Genomic DNA, 26,298 nt, shown 5'->3' with positions numbered 1-26,298 from the left:
TCATCACTGAATTGTGTACTTAAAAAAATTATTTCACTTAAAAAGTCTTTACAAGAATTTAAATGACAAATTGAAAATATTATCATGATTATGGCAAACATGAATACACACACAATATAAGTATAGTTACACAGCTTTTGTCCAGCCTTGCTAATGTATTGAATACAAATATAATTATTGGCAATACAAGCTACTACAATGTATATCCACATAAATAGGGACAGTAATTAAGTTTTATTGACTTAGTATTTAAAGAAATTTTACATATCTATAAATGTAAATATTATTTTCACTGCTGTATTAGTTTTCATTTGTAGATTATGAAACAGAGATGTGGATAAAAGTACACTGGGTTATATAAGATCTGAAATATACATGCAACCAAGACAAACTATTTAATCAGAGGGATGCAGGGCTCCAGGGATTGGAACCCCCTCCTTTTTTTTGGACAATCAATGCATTTGAATGGGAGCATATATATATTAGAACCCCCCCGTCCCTCCCACCCTTTTTAAAATGGCTGGATCCGCCCCTGTTATGCATGCAACTCAGTCATTTTCATGCTTATTTGACAGCATTTTTCTTTAATTTATTGTTTTTTTTACTTTGATCATTACATTTTGTTCAAATCTCATGCATATGCTTTGTTTAATCTTGGCAGTACTGGGAATGGGGGAGGGGGTGGAATTGACCCAGTATATTTCATGCAGGTGACGTTGAGCTAATCCCAAATCAGCAGAATTATTAAGTTACATTACTGTTTAAAATGAAATAACTGAAGAACAAGACTATCTCATACAAATATGTACCTCAACTGTAACCTGGTAGCACTTGGAATAGTTTCATTGTTTATTATAATTGTAATTTTCCAGTAAGTTATGAAATAAAACTTCTGTCCTATTAGTTTTTTATTTAAGTTAAGGTAGATGTAGTGAGCCAAGACAGTTAATCATCATCCTTGCTACTATTATAAAGTACCAGTACTTGTACACAAAGGTACAAGCCGATCCCCATGCTGATTCCGGCGGAGGGAGGATCCCCATGCTGATGCATACAAACTTTGTTATTGTTTTTTAAGTTCTTAAAACTTCTTAAACATGTTAAATTGAGAAATGTTCATGTTTGATTTGCCGAATCCTTTCTGTAAAAGGACTCAGAATGTGTTTGCTTTAAATATTACGATTCTTTTTACAAATTCCATTTAGATTGATTAAATATTGTATGAAAATCCTCAAAAGTCAATATAGTTTAAACCATACTTTATCATGGGGCCGGATCGACATAGTGCCGAATCGACTTGGGCCAGATCTATTTGGGACCCAAAGACTTTGGTCGGATAGACTTGGGGCTGGTACGACCAGATACCCCAGGGAACCTTTTCCTTTGATCCGCCACTGTCCTAGGTACATGAAACAGGTTTTACTTCAATTTGTGCAAGTTTCCAAACAAGAAATATACTTCGGGAGCTTCCTCATAATTGACAGGTCAACAGTGAACTGGTGGTGGTGTGGTGAAACAATCCCTTCGATCAGCCCCCAGGTTACCTGATAACGAAACTGACTGGAAGCAATCTTAATAATATACACTTTTCAGATATATTCGGTTAGGAAATGTGTAAAGGTTGTGTGAAGATGAGGTCCATTTTATAATATTCAAGAGTCTAAATTAACTATTATTGATTTTCTTACCTTGCATGAGACATTTGTCAGGCCAAACAGACAAAAAGGTTAAGAAAAGAGTTGTAAAATATGCTTTACTGGATAGCATTGGCATTTCTAATCGCTTACAACGTTTCATTGTAATAAAATTTATGTTTAACAATAATTAGCAAGTATTTCAAAAGTATTTAGAATGTATATTATTAATATTCTTTATTCTCCACCATCGGAAGTTGTGATCCGCCATATTGATAAATAAACTTCGGGACACGGCATCCCAAATATTCTTTCTTAAGTTTATCTTGAATAGTTCGACGAAATAGATTTCCAGAAATTAATAAATTAAGTCCTTTTGTTGATTTTTTGTCTGCAAATATCTTCTAATTAAGCAGATTTTGTGTTAAAGTAGAGTAATTGTCCAAATTCCATTCGACATTAGTAGTTCCGTTCATGTGACCAAAACAAATAACTTGATTGGATGAAAGTGATGAGTCAGGTCAGGTAAGCAAAGGTATGAAAAGTGTCATATCGCGTAAATCTTCTCACCCACTAATTTTGTATAATTGTTTGAAATATTTGATCTTATTCAACTTGTAATACACTCCTAGCAAAAATGTAACAAATTCATTTTCAATTGTTGAAAATAAGGTGGTAGAAAGGATGTGTATAACTCTTAGTAAAATTACTATATCTAGAGTGCTCTATACAAATCCTTGGTGGTCATTCATTTCAAATAAGTTTAATATTGAAAAAAATAAAGATCTTATAGTTTTAATATTCACCACACAAAAAAAACATGAAGTTGAGTGATAAAAAAATGACATTCATGTACAAAATATTATCATGAATACTTGACAAAAACAAACTGAAAAAAATAATTTTTTTAACATACTCACGTTACGTGAATACAAACTGAATCAACTAACATTTAGATGCTAAGCTGAAAATACAATACAATACAATACAATATTTTTATTGTCATTCAAGGAAGCCCTAGGAGAGCAGTATTATATATATGTATGTAAATATAATTATAAGATAGATCTATATTTACTATAAATCCTTCCTGTGAATAGACTAAATAAGCAAACAAATTTTGGAGTTCACGATGCATATATTTCTTCCAATAGTCAAAGACTTTAAGTGTTAGTAATTTTAGACCTACATTGGTAAGAAAAACTATCATTTGACGGACTGAGTCTGACATGATGAAAGACATCGAAGCTGAGCATCGAAGTTTACCAGTCAGTAATGTGTCAAAGCATCCATCATCTGCGTATAACCCGCCGGAGACTGTGACCCCAGATGTGACCAGACAGGAATTCATTCAGAAAGAAATTTAGAATAAAAGCGACATTTTAACTCCAATTGCACATTTTCAAAATATAGAAATAAATAGCGAGATCGCCCTGAGCTGGGACCAATGTGCATGCAGTGACATTCATGGTTAGTCCTAGCCCTGAGACTCAGTGTTATATCACCCTACTAGGTGGGGGAACTATAACATGGTTGTCGTATTCAATAATACAATAATAGCAAAATAAAATATATCTGTAGTTATAACTTATAGCTACTAGTCTTACAGTGATGTAAATATATATACCTTATTTATTTTTAAGCTTTAAGGTTCATGTGGACCCTATGGCTAAAATGGCCGTATTTTCACCTCAACATTTTCTCTGAGTACAGGCAAACCTGTGCATCTGGAAAAGTTTTAAGGCATAGCATGCCCTAGATAAATAGAATTCAAATGCATTGTATGATTTAGAAAATTCATAACGTAACTGGATTTTGCCGTACACTTTTTTTCGTCTCTGCAGAAGATGATAAAATTAACGAACAGTTGAGTTTATCTTGATATGGTCCACTCAGGTACACAGTTTAAATAACCAATTATTGTACGGTATCTATTGTCCATCTAATGTCCATGTTAATTAGAAATGCTCACTTTAATTTTTACCTGTGGGGAAGTTCTCAAACCTGTTTCCCAACTTAGTTTATTTTGGCGCCTTCTGGAGGAATGAAAAAAAATGCACAGCAAAATCCTGATAAGTTTTATTTTTCTAAAACATAAAACATACTTAAAATTCATTTATCTAGGGCATGCTATACCTGAATTTTTTTAAGGATGCGCAGGTTTGTCTGTACTCAGAGTAAATTTTGAGGTGAAAATACAGCCATTTTTGCCATAGGGTCCACATGAACCTTAAGCTGCAAAAAGATTTTTAGTTTATGTAATATTTTTTTAAATACATATTTAAAGAAAGATGTAAACAAGTTATAAAATGCATGTCTATATAGAAAAAGACATATTTTATATAATCTTTGAACTTTATGAGTTAATCATTTCATGTATACACATTCATACATGAGTGAGCAATGAATGTATCATACGTTGTACTTGACTGACACGCGGATTACGTATTTGTAATACGCTAACATTTGATAGTCTCTCTCGAAACTTCAATAGCACGAATGGTTGCTCCCTTTTATCCTTGGTTGGATACTCCCTTTTACAAGTGGCGGGTTCCGTCCCCGATACACGCATATAATATTATTTACAGGAAAACATGTCCATCTTCCCGGGTTCTCTGGCTACAAGTCTACCAGTATTTGATGCAACTCCTAATGACGAGTGGCATTATTAATGAAGCAGTCGTGATATCATATAATTTGTTTCGTCTTTGGTTTGACAAAGATGTACATCTAACCGAACACTTGCGCTTGACGCTCCTTGAAGCGAGACGGACGGAATATTCAATTTACATAAGGGCCATTTTCAAAACTTATTGCACGGTGACGCAGTTGAAAAAAAATCTACATCAAAGCTTTTAGTAAATTTCAATGCAGGAAAATAAAATAAAAGGGGAAGTGATAATTCGCAGAGGATAGTGGTGTAACCGCAGGGCATCATCAATAAAAAATATATGTTAATACCGATAAAATCAATACTAAAGATCTTTCATGAAAACGTTTAAGAATATTAAAGACTTCAAAAGAAATAATAAGTTTACATGGAATTTATCTTGATTTACGAGCCTTACGTACCACATCACTGTGATTTGCATTATAAGGAAATCCTCGACTTTTAAAAATTCGCCTGTTATCTACTTTCATGACTTTCATTAAAATCCTGAAGGCCGCCGTCATACAGTCACGAAAAAAAAAGACCTGAAGAGAACGAAGAATATCACATTAAAAGAAAGGGAAATACATAATAAGTTAGCTATAGTCTGGTATCAGAAATTACATTCTAAAACCTTTTTTTAATATCTCAATATCAACATATGTGCATTTGGGGTAGACATCCCCTTAATTGTTCTCTTCTGAACAATTGTTTTTTGGGTTTTTTTTAGGTTTTGGTTCATTATTCTTTACTCGTTATATATCTGTTCGCTATTTTCTTAATATATGGCAGCATTTTTTCATCTTTTGTCCTTAGTTTATTCTGCTTTTTTTGGCATTTTCTCTAACCGCTACATCCATATGTAAACGTTTTCGGGGAACTTGTTTATATAAGTATAGTACACATACGCTGGCAGCAAATGTGCTTATAATTTATCTAACATCCGAAACTGTTGCAGCCATGAAATCATTATTCCATAATAGTAAATTTTCCTGAAAAAGTCTCCACAATATTAAATTTTAAAATCTCAAATATTACAATCGCATAAATCATACGAAATCTGCAAAACCATGATAAACCAGAAAACGTGAATTCACAAATTCTTAAAATTGAATAACGTGAAGTTTTAAAATTGCACCTTTGTTGTCGTATATGCAGTCATACACACTTCAAAGTTTTGTTTAACCAATCTTATCACAAACATAAATCGAATCAAAATAGTTTTTGAGTATGTGTAATTTATGAGTCCCATTTATGGGCTAAATAAAAACTTGAACGTCTATTGGTATAGTATGAATACACAATACAGATCAATACATTTTCAAATTTTTTGTAAAATAACTCTAACACTAAAAAACGTAGCCTTTTGCCCTTTTATCTAATAGTAGATAGTGTCAAATGTTTTATTTCCGACTGCTCAACATACTAGTATAATAGTAGATACGATAGCCTTATCGAGAGGTCGATCACTGTTTGAGGGCATCCATCGGAACTGTTCAGATTACGGTGACCTTAATTTTTTATATTACGTTTTTGGTCATCATTCCTTACCTTCTTCCTCTTCACAACTGTGGTCCTGACAAAAGAACGTGAATAACAAACAAAAAACAAGGAGTCTTACACAATAATGATATTCCAAGTCCATCTTGAAGTAACATTGGATTTAGCCTTTCAAGTCTTATTAAATTTTTAATCATATTATTTTTGATAAAAAAGTTTGTATGGATAACTAATGAATGAATATGTGAACTCAATGGATTTAGAAGCAACTATAATGAGGATAATGATTACACATTTTGCTCATTTGTTCCAGTAATTTACAAATGATGAATGGTGATAAATGTTTTGTCGATTTCCAATACATTTTAACCGAATATTATTCGTATGATTGTATATATAAGAGAAATCGTCATTAATTACTTCGCATCTAGTTAAAAAATAATGTCAGTAATGATATATTCTTTTATGGATACTTGATAGAACCAATACAACTACAACAAAAACTGAAACCCCTCCTATCTACGACAACATTCATGTCTTATTTAATTTCAGAAAAGATTATTATATTGAATTCAAGATGATGTGTTTAAACTTCAGTTGGTTTAGTTGAAATTTGACATGATATTTTTTTCTCATTTTCTATAGTTTACTTAAAAGGGGCACTAGCTATGAGATAAATTTTGTCAAAATAAGCTAAGAAACATCGATAATGAATTATTCACCTACAAGTGAATAAATCGACCTCATTGAATCCGTATTCATGTGACCGGGATATATATTATCGAGTCCATACCTTGATTATTGTTTATTTGAGACGTTATAATTTTGCCATGATTTTAGTATGTGTAACCAAGGATTTGTATAGTTAATTTGAGTCAAATCGGCGAATATAAATTAAACAGCAGAGTTTCAAATAATTCACTTTTTATATTTTTTGAAATAACTGACTATTATTACCGTAATACCTTGATTGTAACTCTAACCTTTACCCCTTAGGAACCTTATTTGGGATAAACATTAAAGTGAAAGTGAAACCGGAAGTTGCACGTTGTACTGCAAGATGAAGTTTGTTATGCAACACAGAGGTTTGGCAGTCAGTAAAACCATAGAAAATCGTACTTATAGAACAGTTTTATTCGAAAATTAAGAAAATCATATTCTTTCCTTTGTGCCAGGTAAGTTTCGACACCAACATGTATTATATAAATTGGTACTGTTAGAATTTTTTTGGATATTTTTTTTTTACATTCCTATTCCTTATTATTATAATTTATACACTCTCTTCCCTTACTCTCCAACAAAAAACTGTTTGTGTCTTGTATGTGCAAATATATTAAAACATCGTCTTTTATAGATTTTTATTATGACGTCTTGAAAGGCTATTATATTTTTTTTTCTTTGACGCCTTTAATACTTCTACGAAGTATAAAGGCATCATTGAAAGAAAAGTATAATACCTGTTTTGAAACAATTTACAAAACATTTATTAGAAAACACTATACCATATCTTCTTTTTTATAACTACAATAATTTCTGGGTCTGTTTGCGGTATGGATGATTGTGAAAATATAAACTGTTAAACAGAAAATAGTCACTCTATAAAACATGTAACACACAATCTTAATGATCTTATAGACCCACTTGGAAGGCTATATATTATTCTTTTATCTATCTAAATTAGTTCTTAATGTTCTTCAAAATTTAAACCAAAATCAGATTGATGTATTAAAAGTTAATCAAAATAAACTTTCTAAAAAAAAGTCTAGCTTCATTGCCTTACTTTTAACCTCAAGCTTGTAAATGTACACATGTTTTACAACTTGGTATGCAAGGTTCAATATAAAAGATGTAAAAGATAAAATAAAATAAAAAAATACAATCATGCTTATGTATGGGATTTGCTCGTTGTTTAACCTTAGTTAATATCAGTGTCATTTGGTCTCTGATGGAGATTTGTCTCATCGGCAATCATACACCATTTTCTTATTTTTATATTGAAAATCCTTAGGAAATAGATATATTAAAAACACCTTGCCATATATTGCTTTTTATGAGCATTACTGCATATAACCATTATAAGTATAAAACTTGTATGTATATAAGGTATGAATAAAAGATGATGTTGAAGATACCTTTATTTACCTATACATGTAGGTGAAACTGCTGATACAATTCTGTGACTTGGATTTGACTAATGGTAAGTCTATAGCCAAATCTATAAGTAGTACTGCAAAAAGGGATAGTTTGGATGTCTAAGCTGTTTTGCACTAAAAACAAATAATTATCAGTATCATCTTTTATACTTGGTAAATCATTTTTGAAAGTCACATAATTGAATGAAAACAACATACCAGATATTCTGTTTTCCAATAAAAGAAAAAGGTATTTTAGAATAGTGGAAAAGTGTATAATATTGCAGTGGATTATCAGGTACTTTCTTATGTACCATAGTTTGTTTGATTTTTCCATTGAAAAAAGTGTGAGGGTCTACGCTTATCACATGTTCTATGATGTTTTAAAATATTTGACAGTCTTCACTTTTACTTGGTCATATTAAAATTTTACTGAAATGTGAATATTCATTCATCCCCTGGGTAATTTTAATGTCTAAATGATATTTTTTTTTCACTCACAGAAATGGCTGAAGAAGAACGAGAAGAAGAATTACAGGCACTGCATGCAATATTTAATGATGATATAACAGGTTTTGTATTACAATTATAGCATTTCAAGAGGGCTGCTTTTGTTGCATGTATTTCCAAAGTGAAAAACATTAACTTAAGTATAGTATTGTCACTTTCAGTTAAGATTATTAAAACATTTGCAGACCTATGGTGTATGTTCCAGGGGTTGGAACCTCCCCCCTCCTTTTAAAAAAAAATATGTTCATGGTGTGTTTCAGGGTTGGAACCCCCTTTTCCAAAATAAATGGAAAAGCCCATGATATGAATAAAAAACTAAGAGTACCACGAGCTGAAAACTTTCAGAAAAATAACAACATTGATTTTTTTTTTGAAAGTTCGGTGGTTGCAGAGGAATGAGAATTAAAATGAAAACTATGAACTTTTTATATGACTGCTATCACATTGTTGTGGTCAGAGACAGATGGTTTCCGTATAATAACTTAAGTATAAGCAAATAGAATTCAATAAGTTAACATTTTAACACAAGATGTCTAACCATTAAAGGAAGGTTGGCATTGATTTTAGGGGGGTTAGTCCCAACTGTTTTAGAAATTGTGTTAAAGTGTATGTATCTCTCTGAAATTATACCACAAGTTTTCATACTACAAAGAGATAATAAGAATTGACTTAGAGGAGGGGGTGTTATGGTTATAACCATTTAGAAATTAGGGGGAAAAAATGGAAAAAAACAAAGGATTTTTTTATTAAAGCACAATTGAGACTATTTAAAAGCAGTGTAAGGGAAGTAATCCACATCAATTTTTAAAGAACAATGTTTGAATACTTCCCTTACACTGCTTGTAAATTATGTATTGTCATTTTATATTTTAAAACTTTCATGATGCATTTAAATGAGTAATTACGGTTGCAAACTCCATTAGAAATTTGAATTAAGATACTGACCATATCTTAAGGGAAAGATTTTTTTGTGGTGCGAGTGAAAAAAATTGAAGGGGGGACAGTTTTTCTGATTTCAGATTTCAGAATTATAAAAAAAAATTCTTCAAAGGCAAGTTACAATTGTTCATTTTGTTGTTGTTGGGGGGGGGGGGGGGGGAATTCGCAACAGAATAGAGTATTGCACAAAAGCAAAAAAATGAGTATAAATTCAGATCATATAACCAATTTCAAGTTCTTTGACTACAGTTATTCTGTGTCGGAAACCTATTATATGTCAAAAATGTAATTACAATCCAAATTCAGACCTGTATCAAGCGTGAACATTGTGTCCATTTTTAGTCCCGACTTTTCAGGGTTGAACATCTGCGGTCATATCCAGCTGCGCCGAGCATACGCAACTGAATTAATTTCTATTTGTGTCTTTTTATTTTCTTGAATACAAAGAACACATTTCATCATGAAAAAAGAAATATGAATGCATAATTGAAACCAGAAAATACAACATGTACTGTGATGAAAGAAGCTATTTTGTGATTATCATTATTATCAATTAATGTGTTGTTTGAGATTAGATAAATTCCTGAACTTATAACCCTTTGTTGAAAAATATATCATATGTACAGAATCAATTATTTATCTTAAATGTTCTTTTTTTTCAGAGATATCTGGTAACCCACCATGTTTTATGATAAAGCTGACCGATATAACAGTTAGTTTACCAGGTAAAATATTGTATGAGAAATTTCATTTTATTGAAAACAGTTGTATTGTTTGTAGAATTTTTCGACATTCATTATCCTACTGTTCATCTCTTTACTACGGCTTTAGAAAATTATGTAACATGGCTTTGTAATGAGTAAAAAGGTCAAATTACAGTAATTGGATGATGTCACAGATTTTTGAAAAGATTTTGCATACAAATTCAGCATGAACTTGAACTAAAAAAAAGATCAATACATTTATCTCTTATTTTCATAAATATTGAATGAACATTCTTGGAATAGTTGTGCATTTGTTTAAGATTGGATACACTTTAGATCAATGAAAGAGGTCAATTAATTAAATTGGCTACATGGCAGATTTTGTTTAAATATTGAACTCTTAAGTGAAAATCAAAAAAAAAATACTTTAAATTTCATGAATAAACAGAGGTGGATTTAGGGGGGGGGGGACAGCCCCCCCCCCCCCCCCCCTTTGTGGAAAAAATTTGGTTGCTTATATAGGGAATCACTGAAGCGTGACTGGAGCAGCCCCCTCTTAGGTCAGTCAGTGGGCCCCACTTATGAAAATATCTGGATCCGCCATTGATAAAACTGAATGAACTGATACAAAATCTGTGAACATTTGTAAAGAGATATTATCTCCAACTACAAAAAAGTGATGTGCTGTTGATACTTAGAATTAGTTACATTTAATATTATATATTTTAAGGTCCTGTTTCTATCAGGTTCACTATGCCTGAGGACTATCCAGGAACAAGCCCACCTATAATAGAAGTACCAATGAGGAACAAAGTTTTGTCAGACAAACATGTGTCTGACCTGTTACAATACTTACATACAACAGCAGACGACAACCTAGGCATGCCAGTCATATTTACATTGGTAGATGCTGCACAGCAATGGATTAATACAAATACTGAGGAACAGGTTGAAACTGGAGTTGAAGAGGTAAAAGGGACTTTATTTGATACTGTGTTAAGACAACAGATTGATAAAACATAATTATGACATTCTCAGCTCGAAGAAAATATATCAGCTAAAAGTTTATGGTGTGACTCTATTAAAAAAGCATCCTATTTAGTTAAATTTTAAATTAAATAAAGTTACTGTAATGAAGATTTTATGGATATGATTTCAGAGGGGATCAAAATATTCCAATCTAACTCAAAGATGTAGCAGGACTTGACCAAATCCTGCACAAGTGTTGAAAAAATTGAGTTATTTTTTGAAGCTTATTAGCTATTTTACATACCACATAGTATATGAAATGAAATGCTTTTCAACTTACTTTTATCAGGGTTCTCAAGAACAAGAAGATACAGTTCAAATTACAAAAATAAAACTGACTGAACCAAAGATAACAGGTGGTAGATGGGAATATAAAATTGGGTTAATAGGGAAACCTTCTGCTGGGAAATCAACGTTCTTTAATGCAGCTACAAAAATGGACTTAGCTAAAATTGGTGCTCATCCTTTTACAACAATAGAACCAAATATTGGAAAGGCTTTCTATTCTATATGTTGTCCTTGTCAAGACCTTGGATTGACTTTGTGTGATGCTGCATATGGACATGATTTCAGAGGGGATCGAAATATTCCCATCTTACTTAAAGATGTAGCAGGACTTGTTCCTGGTGCATGGGAGGGTAAAGGAAAAGGTAACAGATTTTTAAATGACTTATTAGATGCTGATGTTTTAGTGCACATAGTTGACATTTCTGGAACTACAAATGAAAAAGGTGAGGAAACAGAACATTATGATCCCATTAAAGATGTAACATGGTTATACCAAGAACTTCATCAGTGGATATTTCAAAATGTATGGAGTAAATGGGATAATATTGTGAGAAAGCCAGCTAAATTGATAGATATGTTCACTGGTTACCATGCAAACAGAGCTACAATACATACAGCTTTGGCTAATGCAGGAATTAGAGAAAGGTAATTTTTTATATACCATTAGATACTTTATATTTCAGGTCAGGGTTTGATTCAGGATTTGTGATAGGGGACATAACTCCTGGAAGATTTTATACATAAGTTATAGATAATAAAAATATATTGTGAAAAACATGAAATAAAAAACTAAAATAAAAACCAAGGTGTATGCCCTTGAAGGTGCATGCCCTTTACGCCCTGTTTGGATCTGCAACTGCAGGTTGCTTATTATCTACTTACAAATGTTTCCTTTCAAGTTTGATGCAACTAAAAACATAAAGGAGAAAATTCTTTAAAAAAAATATCAAAGATATTCTGTTATTGTCTATTATTCATGTGGATTATTGTTTTATTGTGTTGTTTGGTTGCAGTCTCATGGACATATTCAACTCCACTACATTTACTCATGTATAATTATGTACCAGTGTATGATTTTGTGAACTATCTGTTTTATTTTGTATTTGTTCATTGTAAAGAGCTACCTTGTCTGCTTGATAACATTAACATATACCAGTGTATGATTTTGTGAACTATCTGTTTTATTTTGTATTTGTTCATTGTAGAGAACTATCTTGCCTGCCTGATTGGAAAGAAGATGTTGTACACAGAATTGTTGATCATTTTTTAAAACTTAGATTTCCTATGTTATTGGTACTGAACAAAGCAGATTTAACAACTTCTGAAAGTAATATAAAAAGGTAAAGTGTACTATCATAGTACATTTATTTGCATATAAGGAAATATGAATTTTAAGTGTTTTTTTGTGTGTTTAGTAGTATGTGCATTAACTTTTGTTCAGTTTATGTGTTCACTTTAAAGATATTTTTCGAATCAAATTTTAGATTTTCATTTTGCAGAAAAACTTTGAAATTTTGGATTCAAATTGTGTTGTAAAAATAAGATATGACAATATCGATATGCATATTAACTAAAGAAAACTCAAGCAATTAATAATAAAAGTTTGCGGTTAAACTGAATGAGTTTTTAAGGAAATAAAGCTCTTTTACTAATGATTGAGTAACATTGACGGCATTCATTCAGTAGTTACCATTAAACATTATGCATAGAAAACAGTGTTTTCATCTAATATGATGTGATTGTCAATGAGTATATTTGCTATTTTAACCTCTTGAATGCTGTCAAGAGTAAATTTGACACCTCTTGTAAGTGAAATCCCTAAAAAAATCAGGAAAGTTGACCGGTTAAAATTGAAAAAAAAACCAGATGTTTGTTTGTTAAGTAACCTCTTATAATAGTAAATTCTCTTATGCTTTACAGAATAAGAGAGGAATTACCAGACTATACCATGATACCAGTAAGTGCCAAAACAGAATGTGGGTTACAGAAATTAGCCAAAGATAATGTGATACAATATACATCAGGAGAAAACCATTTTGAAATATGTTCAGACTGTGATATAAACACCAATAATTTCATCAAATATGCACAAGAAATTTTTTCTAGGTGAGTGAATGAAATTCAGGATAAAGAACATTTACCGGTTGATGGAATGAACTTGATTAAAATCTTCTTTGCATACCAAAGTACTACATTACCTCTTTTAATTATTGATGGTCAATGATTATGTTGCTTTCAAATTGTCAAGAAAATTAGAAGCAGCTTTTGAGTTTTATATTGTAATGATATGGTTTAGACTTATATATAATGAAGGGCTTTAACATTTGTCAGTGCTCATGGGACATGATCTTCGGAGCAGATTGAGGGAATTATTTAACAGCAGAAAACCAGAAGTTCTATGTTTACCAAAAAAACATTTGTCATCTTCCTTACAGATTTTGAAATAATTTGATTTCCTTCTTTTTCTTAACAGATATGGGTCAACAAATGTGCTGGAAGCTTTACGACTTGCTGTTAAATTAAAAGAACCTGTGTATTCCTATCCAGTGCACTGTTTAGAGACATTTCAATCTATAGGAAAACATAGTCATAAAGATAGTAAAGTATTATTAGACTGCCTGTTATTAAAACCCAGAACTACAGTTGAGGAATTATATAATGTTATGTTGCATTACCCTTTACAGATGTTGACAGGAGATTTTGTCAGAGCTGAGGTATAGTTAACATTTTATTTAAGAGTTGTCCTGTATCATGAATTATTTTTTGGCAAGCAAAACATCAGAGATTTTCAAATGTCTCAGAAAACTATTATATTAAGTATTATGGTGAAAAAAGAGGGACAAAAGATACCAAAGGGACAGTCAAACTCAAAATCTAAAATAAACTGACAACGCCATGGCTTAAAATGAAAAAGACAAACAGGCAACCAATAGTACACATGACACAACATAGAAAACCAAAGAATAAACAACATGAACCCCACCAAAAACTAGGGGTGATCTCAGGTGCTCCAGAAGGGTAAGCAGATCCTGCTCCACATGTGGCATCCGTTGTGTTGCTTATGTGATAACAAATCTGGTAAATAGTCTTATTCGGTAGGTCACATTCATGAAAGGGAAGGGATGGAATTAAGACGTAAGGAACATATCCGATATCATTTCTGAAACGGTTATTCCATAACAGTAAACCAACTCGTGATGGCGTCTGTAAGATTTACGAAGGGATGATTTCAACTTCACCATTTGGAACTCTTGGTTTAATAGCTTCCTTGTGAGCAGCAACCCTCTATCAAGAAAATCATGATAGGAAATGCAAGCATGGGAATATAGTATCAATTGGGAGATATATACCCCGTATGCAGGTGCTGCTGGAATGTTGCTACTTAGAAATTAAAAGTTCACAATTGGAAAAATGAAATCGTCTATTTAATATTACTTCCATGGATTGATTAATGCTTCCTTAACATTTAAAGGCATAAATTGAATTTACCATGTCTAATAATATTGTTAAACAAGTGTATGGTTTGTAGAGAATATGTTATTAAGATCCTTCAGGGGCGGATCCAGCCATTTTAAAAAGAGGGGGGGGTTCCTTATCCAGGACAAGGGAGGGGGTTCCAATTACATGTCCCCATTCAAATGCATTGATCGTCCAAAAAAAGGGGGGTTCGAACCCCCAGAACCCCCCCCCCCTCTGGATCCGCGTCTGACTTTCTTTCCTCTAGGCGGGGAAAGACCTTATTGTTTTTTTAATAGACTAGTATGTTGATTTCTAATAATTCTGTATATTTTTTACAGGCTTGTGATGAAAATCAGAAGAAGAGACCTGTGAAGAAGGATGAAGTGATATCAAAAAGTAATAATATAATAAGGATAATGACAACAAAAAGGTCTTGATACCAAAATTATAATAGAATAAGGATAATGACTACAAAAAGGTCTTGATACCAAAGTTATAATAGAATAATGGTATGGAACTATATGAAATCTGTTTCCTTTTTCTTACTTTGCAAATATTTCTAGATGAATTTCTTTCTGCTGCGTATGTTGTAGTTACGTTATAAATGAACAACCTTTTGTTTGTCACAATGACAAGTTTCCTCAAAAGCGCCATAATATTTTTCGTGTATGAGCTCTACTTACTATTTATTGATTCAGATTGAATGAATTTGAACTTTTGTTACGTATTATAGTTTGTTGGTAATTGGAATTCCAAATTGGTGCTATTTATGCATGTAAAAATGTTTTCTTGAGTTCTAACACTCAAGTAATAAAACCCCTTGTTAACTTTGTGATTGTTTTCTGTGATATTTTATTAGTTATGTCATGCCCTTTCACTAAGTGGTCAGGGCATGTATTGTTACAACTTTCTGAAATAAATATTTATCTATAAATACATGTTATTTTTTCCTTGTGCCTACAGATATTGAAATGAGTTTTGGAACAATTTACTGTTAAATGATGACTTGCAGATTGAGTTTGTATTTCTGTATGGTTGAGGTATTCTTTTGTAGAATTACAGAGTTTAGAAATTTCAAGTAAAATTGTATCTGACTTTTTGGTAATGCCTGCAGGGTAGCTTTTTTTGGTGCATTAACGTAAAATGATGATTTACATTTAGACTTAATATTTCATTTCAGTCGACCAACTTTGTCTTTTTTGCTGTATATCATATTTATTTTGGTTTCTTGTTTTGAATTGTTCTACAATTTTTCATTTCGGGGATGGGCCTTTTATAGCTCCACTTGGATTTAGATTGTTGAAGGTCGTACATCTCATTAAATCTACTGAGATATATATTTTGTCTTGTTTTGTGTTGATTCATTATCTAAGATCATCCTGACTTGAGAAATGTAGGTCAGTGAAGAAACTAAGAGGCCTTCTGTTGCCATATACATGTAATATGACCATCTCATTGCTAACAAAATCAGTATATGGTACCTTTTATGTATGTTGAAATGAACAGTATTTGATTATCAAGTAGAAAGTTGCATTAAACATGCAAGAAAAAATTCCTTCTGAATTAAGTTTGTCTTTGAAGAATTCCTACAACCCATCTAATATCGAGAGACATTTGAAATGCTTATTGTTTTCGATGTTACAAATTGGTAAAGCAACTGTTATGACTGCAGGTGGTAATTTATTGAATGTCTTACTGTAAATTCAGAAATTATTTCGATGTTTTTATTAATCATCCATGTCTTCTAATAACACCCTTGAAAATAGTTGGATGCCAACATTTCTTCTTAAAAGTTCTTTTTACTTTAAATTTTGTAATCAATATTTCCCCATAAAAAATCTAGGTTTCAGAAATAATCTATTTTAAGATCCCAAACTTTTTGATAGCTTATATGACCATGATGAAATGAGGATAATGTTTCTCAGATAAACTATTATTAATTTTGGGGTCTTTTGTAGCTTGCTGTTTGGTGTGCACCAAGGCTCAGTGATGAAAACCTTACTTTAACCTATAATTGTTTACTTTTATAAATTGTGACTTGGTTGTCTCTTTGGCACTCAAACCAAATCTTCTTATATCTTCTTACTTTATTATTTGTTCCATATTTATATGTATGTTCAGATTTTACTGTACATTATGGGTGCACAATAAGTTCTCATTGGAATACAGAAATAAATAACAGATGAACGAAGCATTGTAACATTCCATCTATAACACATCTGGTGTAAAATGTATTTTCAATTAAAATCTAATAATTTCTGGAGCACGTATATCATGTATATAAAAGGTAACAAAATATTGAAAACAAATTTTATTGAAATTTTAAACATAAGCTGTAAAGAGTATTTTTAATTAGTTTATAAATTGGCACAGAGATTCAAAACACATTCAAAGGGTCAGAACCATACCATAGTCTGCAAGTTATATCAATATTCTTATAAAAATACAAAATTTCAACAATGTTTTGTACTGCCCTCCCCCAAACCAAATTTCCTGAACCCTGTGCTGAATCTATAATAATGAAAGACTTTTAAAACTAGAGGTACTAAGGTATAGCTTATTTTCATTATAACTATCTTATTACACAGAATGCCTACATTATTACAAACAAAATGAAACCAACAAATTACAAAAGAACTTATTTACAACACTGCTAAATAAGTGTTACATACATATAAACAATATAGCGTATTTAACAAAAGGACAGACATCTATATTACAAATGTAGAAAAAGAGACAGTTTTGTAATTGTTCCAATAATTTGATAAAGCCTTTTCCGAAAGAGAGCAATAGATATAAGGTTGCTCTGCCTGTTCCATACATTGATAGCGATCGGCACATATTGCATTAAAAAGTTTCAATAATAACAGCATTATGAATATTGAAATTATGTTCGCTTTGCTCTGTTGTGGATGGCTTCACATTTATCAGCAAGGTGACCTGATAAAAATCAAATATACAAATGTAATATGATGCAATTCTTTTGATTTGTACAAAAAAAATACAATTTCTAATTCCTATAGAACATTAGTTGTTTCATTAGTTGTACGTGTGTGATATTGCAATTTAAATTTATATGCCAATTTGTCACTTGTATTTTAAACAACACTGAAGATCAAAATGGACACTTGTGTTGTTGTTGCTTGGTAGTAAATTAGATAAAATCATTCTCAAAGTATTAAAGTTAAACCTGTCTCAATTCGTTTCTTAACCATGAAACATTTGATTTTTGACAAGGTTACAGCTTCATCAAATCAAAAATGATACCCTTCAAACTTGTCTTACAGATACCCTTTAAACAGGTCTTACAAATTCGGTGAAAGGGTTAAAAGTACAAAAGTTCAGAAATTTCCTACTAGAATGGCAATATTTGCCAGTAATCATGCCAAGCTCCAGGCTTATTATTTTGACATGGATCGACATTATATTTGTCAATAATTTACATTTTCACCACAGTGATAGTATAGTAGTAGATGATACTAACCTTGATCCAATTCTAGACAGGTACCCCATTCATCAAGAGTGATAGTATGGTCACTGTTGTCATCACATTTGTTGAGGAAGGGAACCAGACAATGTTCCAATGGTTTAATTGTAGCAATTACCATCAGCAGTTCTCTTCTGGATACATGTCTATAAAATAGATTGAAATTATTAAGAAACTAAGGATTCAACTCCCTCAGGCAAAGTATACTTTTGATGAATTTGGCTATTTATTTTAGGAAATTTTGTCATAAAGCCCTTCAACGGTTTCGTTACTTATGCATCTTTGGATTTCAAATATTTGGCTTTGAGCGTTCCTGATGAAGGTAAACCCAGAAAAGTGCTTTGGAAGCATAGAATTATTTAACAATGGTTTTCAATTTTTTGATAGATAAGTTGTGGAATGCCTTTGCAAATATAAAATGTATATGTGTGTACTATAAAAAAAAAAAGACTACCTTATAATAGAAGACACACTTGCTTGCTTTACATTCATATAGTTAGACAAATTATTAACAACCAAGTCTTTAATTAAAGAAAATGTTCTGTAGACTCTTCTTTTTCAATTAAGGTTGAAGCAGGGACAGTCTAAACTAACTTAGTATACACATGTAGTATACACTGTCCCTGTTTGAAGCCATCATCATCCATAAAAAAGATTTTGTAAATAGTGTCCCTAGTTGAAGCTATCATTAACCATAAAAAGATTTTGTGAATTTAATACCTGTCTTGAGGCCTGACATCCAAATTACAAAACTTCCATATAACAGCATCAGTGTGGTGGTCATCAGCATTGGCAGTCCTCAAAAGTTCAAGGTAGTCTCCTAATTCATTCCTCCTGGCCTACAATGCACAATATAACTTGTGAATTAATTCTACATTTAAGGCTATTTTAGTGTGTGTATGTCAACTACTAAGTCAATGTAAGTTGAACTAGAAAAGAACATAAATGATATTTACTATTTATGTTCAAAGGGAAATAACTCAGTCATATGATAAGTATAATAAGTATAACTTTTGGTTACTAAAAGGTCTACAACTTAACAAAGAGAAAAGCTAAAAGTGTGAAAAATTGAACTTGAACTTCATTTAGTCACAGGATATAACATCTTTAAATTTGAAAAATAATAATCGTCAGAAGTGTTGACATGGCAATGAACAAACAGTGTTTGGCAGTGGCCCACCTGCTAATTTTTTTTTTTGGAAAACCTCATTATAAATGTTAAATATGTATTTTGATCATTGAATTGCCTGTAGATTTCATTAATTAGAGATTGTAGTAATTAAAAAAAATGTTTTAATTAAGATACATAGACTAAGTACCATTTCTTTCATGACAACAAATGTCCAATCCCTCATACGTCCTGGAAACTGTTTCAACTCCCAGTCTTCACATGAGGTCATTTCTGAAGAGAAAACAATGGAAGTTTCTTACAGTGACTAAAACAAGTCAAATAAAGTAAATCATACAACAACTATTTAGTATAAATCAGTGGTGGATTCAGAACGTTTCATAAGGAGGGGCCAGCTGATTGACCTAAAAAGGGGAGCTGGGGCTCCCAGGCCCCCCTGGATCTGCCTGTGTGAATAAATTTATTATGGAAGGTGTAGAGAAGTTTGTCATATTTCAATATAAAATATCATTAAGCTGAGTTTAGACTGGTTATAATCACTTGATTTATTATCCTGCTAAGTGTTCAGTCTAAAACACTGTCCTTTCAAGCCATTATCATTTGACATCCATCTTGGGTTTCCTTCAGATCAGTTACATTCTTTATATCTATAAATTGGCATTGTTTGAAAAGTTATCTCATAATTAATCCTTTTAAATGTATTCCAAACAAAATACCCAGGCACACTTTCCCCTCCCCTATATCCGCCTCTGTTTGCCATAGGGCAAGTTGTTCAATAAAGTTTATGTAAAACCATAAAACCGTGAACTATGGTATTTTATAGCTTCTTCCATATCTGCTTTCCTAAAAAATGCAAGATGACTTTTAACAATAAAGTTTAAGATAGAACTCTATGAGGAAGACATTAAAATAGATAAGGCACATTCAATGCATGAACTCAGTAGAGAAAACACCGTCTACAGTACTAACAAAAACAAATTCCATTCACACTGAACTGTGTCCACACTTATACTGTTAACAAAATACTTACCTTTACAAGCTCCATAGTAATCCAGTCTGAGTTTCTTTGGTGATGAATGCTTACACTCATGGTCTCCATTCTTACATAAACATTTGGCACGGTCTAGATGACATTCACTGGCAAATGTTTCATTTCTGACAGAGCATACCTATATACACATGATACATAACAAATTAAAATGATATAAATAATACGGTTCCCAATTGTAAAAGTTTTCAGTATGAATATTTTGAAATATACCAAACCTAGGACTATTTAATAGTCCAAGATCAGGACTTATAATATATTATAGTACCAGACCAAAATATGAGCAAACAGCATTCAAAAATGTCAATACATTATTCTGAACTCCTGCATTTCTTGTTTGTCACTGCCAGCTAAAAGCAACTACAGCATTGGCTCAAAAAACAAGATAATTTTATCATGGCCAACAAAAGGGCCCAAGAAGAGCATAGAAGTTCTTACAATGATTTAGATAATTACACAATAATTTTAATAATCATATATAAATATGAATACTATAGCAATTAAATTAATAATCATTTTTATATATTATGCAATACTGAAATATTCATGTAGTAGCATTATAATACACCAAAGCAAATACAATGTAGAAAAGGTTTCTTAAGTTTTCCCCACCTTTTCTATGTCGTAAAGTTATGTCTAAATGTCCGAATTCAATAGTGCATTAAATAGCAAAGAAACTATACAAGTTTAGACAATAAAGATGTTTTTGTTACAATTTTCACATTAGTAATTCTTAGGACACTTTGAACCATTACGAGTTTCCAAATGAAATGCATGTTTACCCTGAATCTTTCATCCAATTCATCTTCACATTCCCGGATGCAAACACATTTAGCTCTAATGTTTTCATCCAATATACATTCTTCTCCACGACCACATCTCTTCAAGTAGCATGGATCTTAAAACAGAGCAACGACATACTTATAATTCATGACGAAATTGATTAAAATTCTTTTCTTGTGAATCAATTAGACAGAAATTAATTTGATTTAGATACGTTTATACAATTTTATAAACATTTACATTACATAATTAAGTCTGAGACAGTTACAATTTATTTTAAGTATTACAAAAATAAATGTATCAAATTTTCTGCTTTCTATAGATCCTTCTTTGGGTTAACCGTCATCAGCATTCAACGATGACAGTCAAACGTTTGGAATTTCAAAAATTCATTAAAACAATTTGGAGTTGCATAAGCTAAACAAAGGCTTTTAAAAAGTGCTGCTTTAAGTTGAAGACCTATTGGTGACCTTCTGCTGTCATCTGTTCTATGGTCGGGTTGTTGTCTCTTTTACACATTCCCCATTTCCATTCTCAATGTTATGCTTTAAAATCGTAGAAGGACTTGAAGTTATTTGAACCTGTTTCTATAACAATAAGAAAGATGTCTTCTATTGTAGTGATAATTAACATATATGACAATTTCATAGGAACTTGACTATCGCACTAAAAGAGAGGCGTAAGATAATGGAGGGACATTCAAACTCATTAGTCGAAGAAAATCTAACAATTCCTAGTCAAGAAAAATTAACCAGAAGACGATCAACAGTTAAGAAAATATAACAAGAACAACTGATGTCTGAGCAACATGACCCCCACAAAAACAGTATAAAATGTGACTTTTTTTTTATAAATATTTAACGATACTGAAAAGATGTAGTATATATATTAGATAAATCCTAGATTTGAAATTAAATGTGGCATACTTCACGATATTTGAAATCACTCACTTGTACGATCATTGCGTTGTAGTGGTACTACTTGTACCGGAACAGAATCCGTTTCCTCGTCGTCATCATCATCAAAGTTCTAAAATAGGAAAGTTTATTAGAATGGAATTAAGACATTAGAAGATTTTTTTTTATTTTTACCAATCGGGTCCTAGTACAGTACTCAGTACTAGTATGATTTCATATCAACAGGTTTATAAGTTAGTACTTCGAGGTTCCTTCTTATAACTGAGATCAACCTTTCATGCGGTATGATAGTTTCTTTGACAGTAATTCTGTTCCATTTTCACCACCTCTGATCCGCCTTCATTACTTTGACACTGCATTTACATGAAATTCTTTACTTTTCTACATTGGTTAGAGGTACTAGGGGGAGGTTGAGATCTCACAAAAATGTTTAACCCCGCCGCATTTTTGCGCCTGTCCCAAGTCAGGAGCCTCTGGCCTTTGTTAGTCTTGTATTATTTTAATTTTAGTTTCTTGTGTACAATTTGAAAATTAGTATGGCGTTCATTATCACTGGACTAGTATATATTTGTTTAGGGGCCAGCTGAATATTTATTTATTTTGTTTTATTTTATTTCTATTTTTATACAAAATTATTTCTATATTATTTTATTATATTTATTTTTATATTCTTTTATTATTTTTTATTATTTTATTATTAACTTAATCTTAAATTTTTTACTTTTTTTATTCATTTATTTATCCAAATTTTTGCTTTTTAAATTTTTGTTTTTATTAAACTTTCTTATCATTCTAAATAACTTAAATTACCACATGGTAAAAATATAAATTATTTAATGCCCAAAAAGACGCAAGCCAGGGCCGACCGTGCAAGGGTTGTATAGCCAGTCAAGGTCGTTAAAAACTTCCATTTGTTGTTGAAGGACGCCTCCGGGTGCGGGAATTTCTCGCTACATTGAAGACCTGTTGGTGACCTTCTGCTGTTGTTTTTTTTATTTGGTCGGGTTGTTGTCTCTTTGACACATTCCCCATTTCCATTCTCAATTTTATTATATTGTCAAAAGGGCGATCTCGGGATGAGTTTTTCTTATTCATTGGTCATCATAATAATTTTATACGACCGCAATTTTTTTTAGCGTTGATATAATGTTATCAAGTTGTCATAGTCGTCGTCGTCGGAAACATTTTTGTTTCCAGACAATAACTTGAGTATATGTATATGCATCTCTAATAAATACCATACACCCAAAAAAATGGTAAGGGTTCCGCGGAATTAAGTGTATCGCCTACTTTATTCTGCTGTTAATCGCAGGCTCAACAAAAACGAGGAAAAAAATCAATAAAAATATTCCTCTCCACGCTATCTTTTGATTGTAAGAAGTGTCTGTCCAAGTTTGGTAAAAATCCAGGATAGTTTATGAATCTAATAAAGTCCATTTATCATGTTTATAAGTAAAATATTGATAAACAGGTACAAAATTTTAACAAAATTTCCATCTGGATACTAGCTTTTGATCATAAACAAGCTTCTGTCCAAGTTTTGTACAAATCCAGGATAGGATAAAAAAGTTATTGAAATTTTAAAAACTTCAACCACAGAGTGAATGTGATGTTTCCTGGCAGAAAAACTAAGTCCATTTATATGTAAAATACGGGATTTTTTTTTTAATTACAAAATTTACATCTGAATACTATCTTGTGATCGTAAACAAGCTTCTGTCAAAGTTTGGTACACATACAGGATAGTTTAAGAAAGTTATTAAAATTTCAAAAACTTAAACCACAGAGTGAATATTTGTGGACGCCGCAGCCACTGACGACGACGACGGAATGTAGGATCGCTATGTCTCGCTTTTTCGACCAAAGTCGAAGGCTCTAAAGAAATATTGATGTTTAATAGGTGTTATGGCCCATACCGGTTAGGAAATTATATAATGGTAAAAAAGGGACAAAAAACTAAGAATTTCATATTTCCAGACAGTAAGTTTGAGATTAAGATCTCAATGGAATGGTATCACAAGGTTCCATAACAAAAGGGAAGTTTGAAAATGATTTTTGATGTTATGATGTGGGCCTTAATATTAGTAATATGTAAAAAGGTAGAATTTGTTTATGCATCGTTTTTGCGTCATGCCGGCTAACAAATTGGTTCGTTATTTTAGTATTATAGATTACAGGAGAGAAAACTTTTCGCATATTTTAAAACAACCCACTCATTGTGTTGGTCAATGTATATGATTATTTGTGTTATTTAGAAACACATTTTAGTATTTTATACTAATAAATAAAATAAAATTTGTATGAGTGTTATGGATTAAAATTCAGAGTTGAATACATAAAATTGAAAATAGAAATGGGGAATGTGTCAAATAGACAACAACCCGACCATAGAACAGACAACAGCAGAAGGTCACCAACTGGTCTTCATTGAACTCCCGCACCCGGAGGCGTCCTTCAGCTAGCCCCTAAACAAATATTTGATAACGAACGCCATACTAAACTCCAAATTGTACACAAGAAACTCAAACTTAAATAATACAAAACTAACAAAGGCCAGAGGCTCCTGACTTGGGACAGGCACAAAAATGCGGCGGGGTTAAACATGTTGAACAATATTTTGTTTTATCAATTAAGTAAACGTTTTTAATGTCTACTCGCGACAGTTCGCGTTATTTTGGAAAATTAAAGTTTATAAAACATGATATATATTACTGTACACACTATTATTTAAAAAGGCACAAACCGCAAATGAAAATGAATGAAGTTCTTTAACTTTTCTCATGCTTTAGTGATGAGTGGGAGTAATATTGTATTTAGTACCCAGCTTCCTTTTCAAATTAAATACATTTCCGTATTGCATTTTTGATAGACAGCTCACTTTCTCTCCATACTTTATTACATAACCGTTCTTTCATCTTAAGACGCCTTAATGAATTATGTAGACACCCAACAGAGTGGCTGACATCAAGTATGAATCAGAAAAATTAAAATTTGGCAAACAACAGTGAGCGGAAGTCAAAAATAAACGTTTCTACGGAAACCATCAGTGTCTTATTTTTAAAGAAGAAATAAAAGACTGCATGTAAAAAGGGTGTTGGCTTAGGTCAAGCTACATGATAAAGACTAGACATTGTTTATATAACTTTCTCACCTCTGGAGCTGCAACCTTGATATGAACCTGCGCTGCTACAAAAGTAACCAACAAGAACAGCAAAAATGGCCGCCACATTTTCAGCAAAACTTTGGCACTGTGAAAATATCAAATATCACAAGAATTTCTCTTTGTTTAAGAAGAAATACTCCTAGGGTTAAACTATAATCCTTTTGTTTCGATTAACAAGAAAACCATGTGTATGATAACAAAGTTATACTGTCCGTCTTATCAAAGATAATTTGGGATATCTTGTAATTAAGATAATTTTTATTATGTCACACCATGGATAATTCTTTCACGGTCAGATCAGACTGACAACCTATACAAATCATTATTATATTTGAACTTTCAGAATGTTAAAGATGTTGTGAATTAATACAAAATGTTTAAAATAAAATAAAAATAAGTAAGTCTTACCGCTTCTCCTGCTTCTAATATGTATACACGAAACTTCTGCACGCGAGAAGTGTGTGACTAATTATGCACGTACTTGAAATATACCACGACTGTATTTACACGTCAGGTTGTTTACAGATCGACTTGTGTGATAAGGAAATCTTCGAGCTGCGCAAGAAGAAAATCTGTAACAAAATACTCCCACAGAATTTACATTCTAACAAAGTTTTATTTTATTATTTCTATTGGGGAAAAAGAGAGATCGAAATGGGAGAGCAAAATAAAAATTCTTGGGTTTTTTCACAATTATTTGACATGATGGTTAGAATTTGTCGATCTATTAAATGTATTTGTATTTGATTTACGCTATACATATAAAGCCATGCTATTGAGGAACTTCAAATTTTAGTACAGTCCATCTTTAAGTTTCCAAAATGCAAATTTTTTTGATAATTATCTGCAAAAAAAACAACATCACACCTAATGTATCGTTGCTATATATTACCATTATTATGTATTACCGAAAATAATATAATTAT

General features: G+C 31.7%; 3 protein-coding genes across 6 annotated transcripts in view; 1 reads left to right on the top strand and 2 right to left on the bottom strand.

Moving 5' to 3' along the window:
- Positions 1 to 2,138, bottom strand: part of LOC134725393 (protein sidekick-2-like) — a 33,738-nt gene extending 31,600 nt beyond the window's left edge. Inside the window, exon 1 of one of the 2 annotated variants that reach the window (XM_063589187.1) lies at positions 1,689 to 2,138. In XM_063589187.1, the coding sequence (XP_063445257.1) occupies positions 1,689 to 1,797 (109 nt within the window). In that variant the 5' untranslated portion in view covers positions 1,798 to 2,138. The remainder of the gene's footprint in view (positions 1 to 1,688) is intronic. The other variant, XM_063589186.1, reaches the window with a different exon arrangement.
- Positions 2,139 to 6,778: 4,640 nt separating this feature from the next.
- On the top strand, positions 6,779 to 15,571 carry LOC134727161 (uncharacterized). Of its 3 annotated transcripts, XM_063591541.1 has the most exons (9): positions 6,779 to 6,959; positions 8,420 to 8,488; positions 10,028 to 10,090; positions 10,800 to 11,038; positions 11,388 to 12,031; positions 12,592 to 12,726; positions 13,307 to 13,492; positions 13,860 to 14,100; positions 15,184 to 15,569. In XM_063591541.1, the coding sequence occupies exons 2-9, from the start codon at positions 8,422 to 8,424 to the stop codon at positions 15,280 to 15,282; spliced, it is 1,674 nt and encodes a 557-aa protein (XP_063447611.1). In that variant the 5' UTR covers positions 6,779 to 6,959; positions 8,420 to 8,421; the 3' UTR covers positions 15,283 to 15,569. The 3 variants fall into 3 exon arrangements, with proteins under 3 accessions (XP_063447611.1, XP_063447613.1, XP_063447612.1); XM_063591543.1 differs by lacking the exon at positions 13,307 to 13,492 and having other exon boundaries at positions 15,184 to 15,571; XM_063591542.1 differs by lacking the exon at positions 6,779 to 6,959 and having other exon boundaries at positions 8,439 to 8,488; positions 10,816 to 11,038; positions 15,184 to 15,570.
- Positions 15,572 to 17,143: 1,572 nt separating this feature from the next.
- Positions 17,144 to 25,925, bottom strand: LOC134725392 (SPARC-like). The gene is made up of 9 exons (XM_063589185.1): positions 25,781 to 25,925; positions 25,361 to 25,457; positions 22,243 to 22,321; positions 21,292 to 21,407; positions 20,492 to 20,630; positions 19,652 to 19,734; positions 19,053 to 19,171; positions 18,330 to 18,478; positions 17,144 to 17,785 (listed from the first exon to the last, which is right to left on the bottom strand). Exons 2-9 carry the CDS (start codon positions 25,436 to 25,438, stop codon positions 17,733 to 17,735), a joined length of 816 nt encoding a protein of 271 aa, XP_063445255.1. The 5' UTR covers positions 25,439 to 25,457; positions 25,781 to 25,925; the 3' UTR covers positions 17,144 to 17,732.
- Positions 25,926 to 26,298: the final 373 nt, after the last annotated feature.

This window comes from Mytilus trossulus, chromosome 7, assembly GCF_036588685.1.
Source record: "Mytilus trossulus isolate FHL-02 chromosome 7, PNRI_Mtr1.1.1.hap1, whole genome shotgun sequence".
Classification (NCBI taxonomy): Eukaryota; Metazoa; Mollusca; class Bivalvia; order Mytilida; family Mytilidae; genus Mytilus; species Mytilus trossulus.
This window is presented reverse-complemented; position numbering and strand designations above follow the sequence as displayed.

Coding starts and splice junctions, on each gene's coding strand:
- LOC134727161 (XM_063591541.1), top strand. CDS start 8,422: ATGGCTGAAGAAGAACGAGAAGAAGAATTACAGGCACTGCATGCAATA. Junction 10,091..10,799: donor TATAACAGTTAGTTTACCAG/GTAAAATATTGT, acceptor ATATATTTTAAG/GTCCTGTTTCTATCAGGTTC. Junction 12,727..13,306: donor TCTGAAAGTAATATAAAAAG/GTAAAGTGTACT, acceptor TATGCTTTACAG/AATAAGAGAGGAATTACCAG.
- LOC134725392 (XM_063589185.1), bottom strand. CDS start 25,438: ATGTGGCGGCCATTTTTGCTGTTCTTGTTGGTTACTTTTGTAGCAGCG. Junction 21,408..22,242: donor ACAACGCAATGATCGTACAA/GTGAGTGATTTC, acceptor CTCTGTTTTAAG/ATCCATGCTACTTGAAGAGA. Junction 20,631..21,291: donor AATTGGATGAAAGATTCAGG/GTAAACATGCAT, acceptor ATGTGTATATAG/GTATGCTCTGTCAGAAATGA.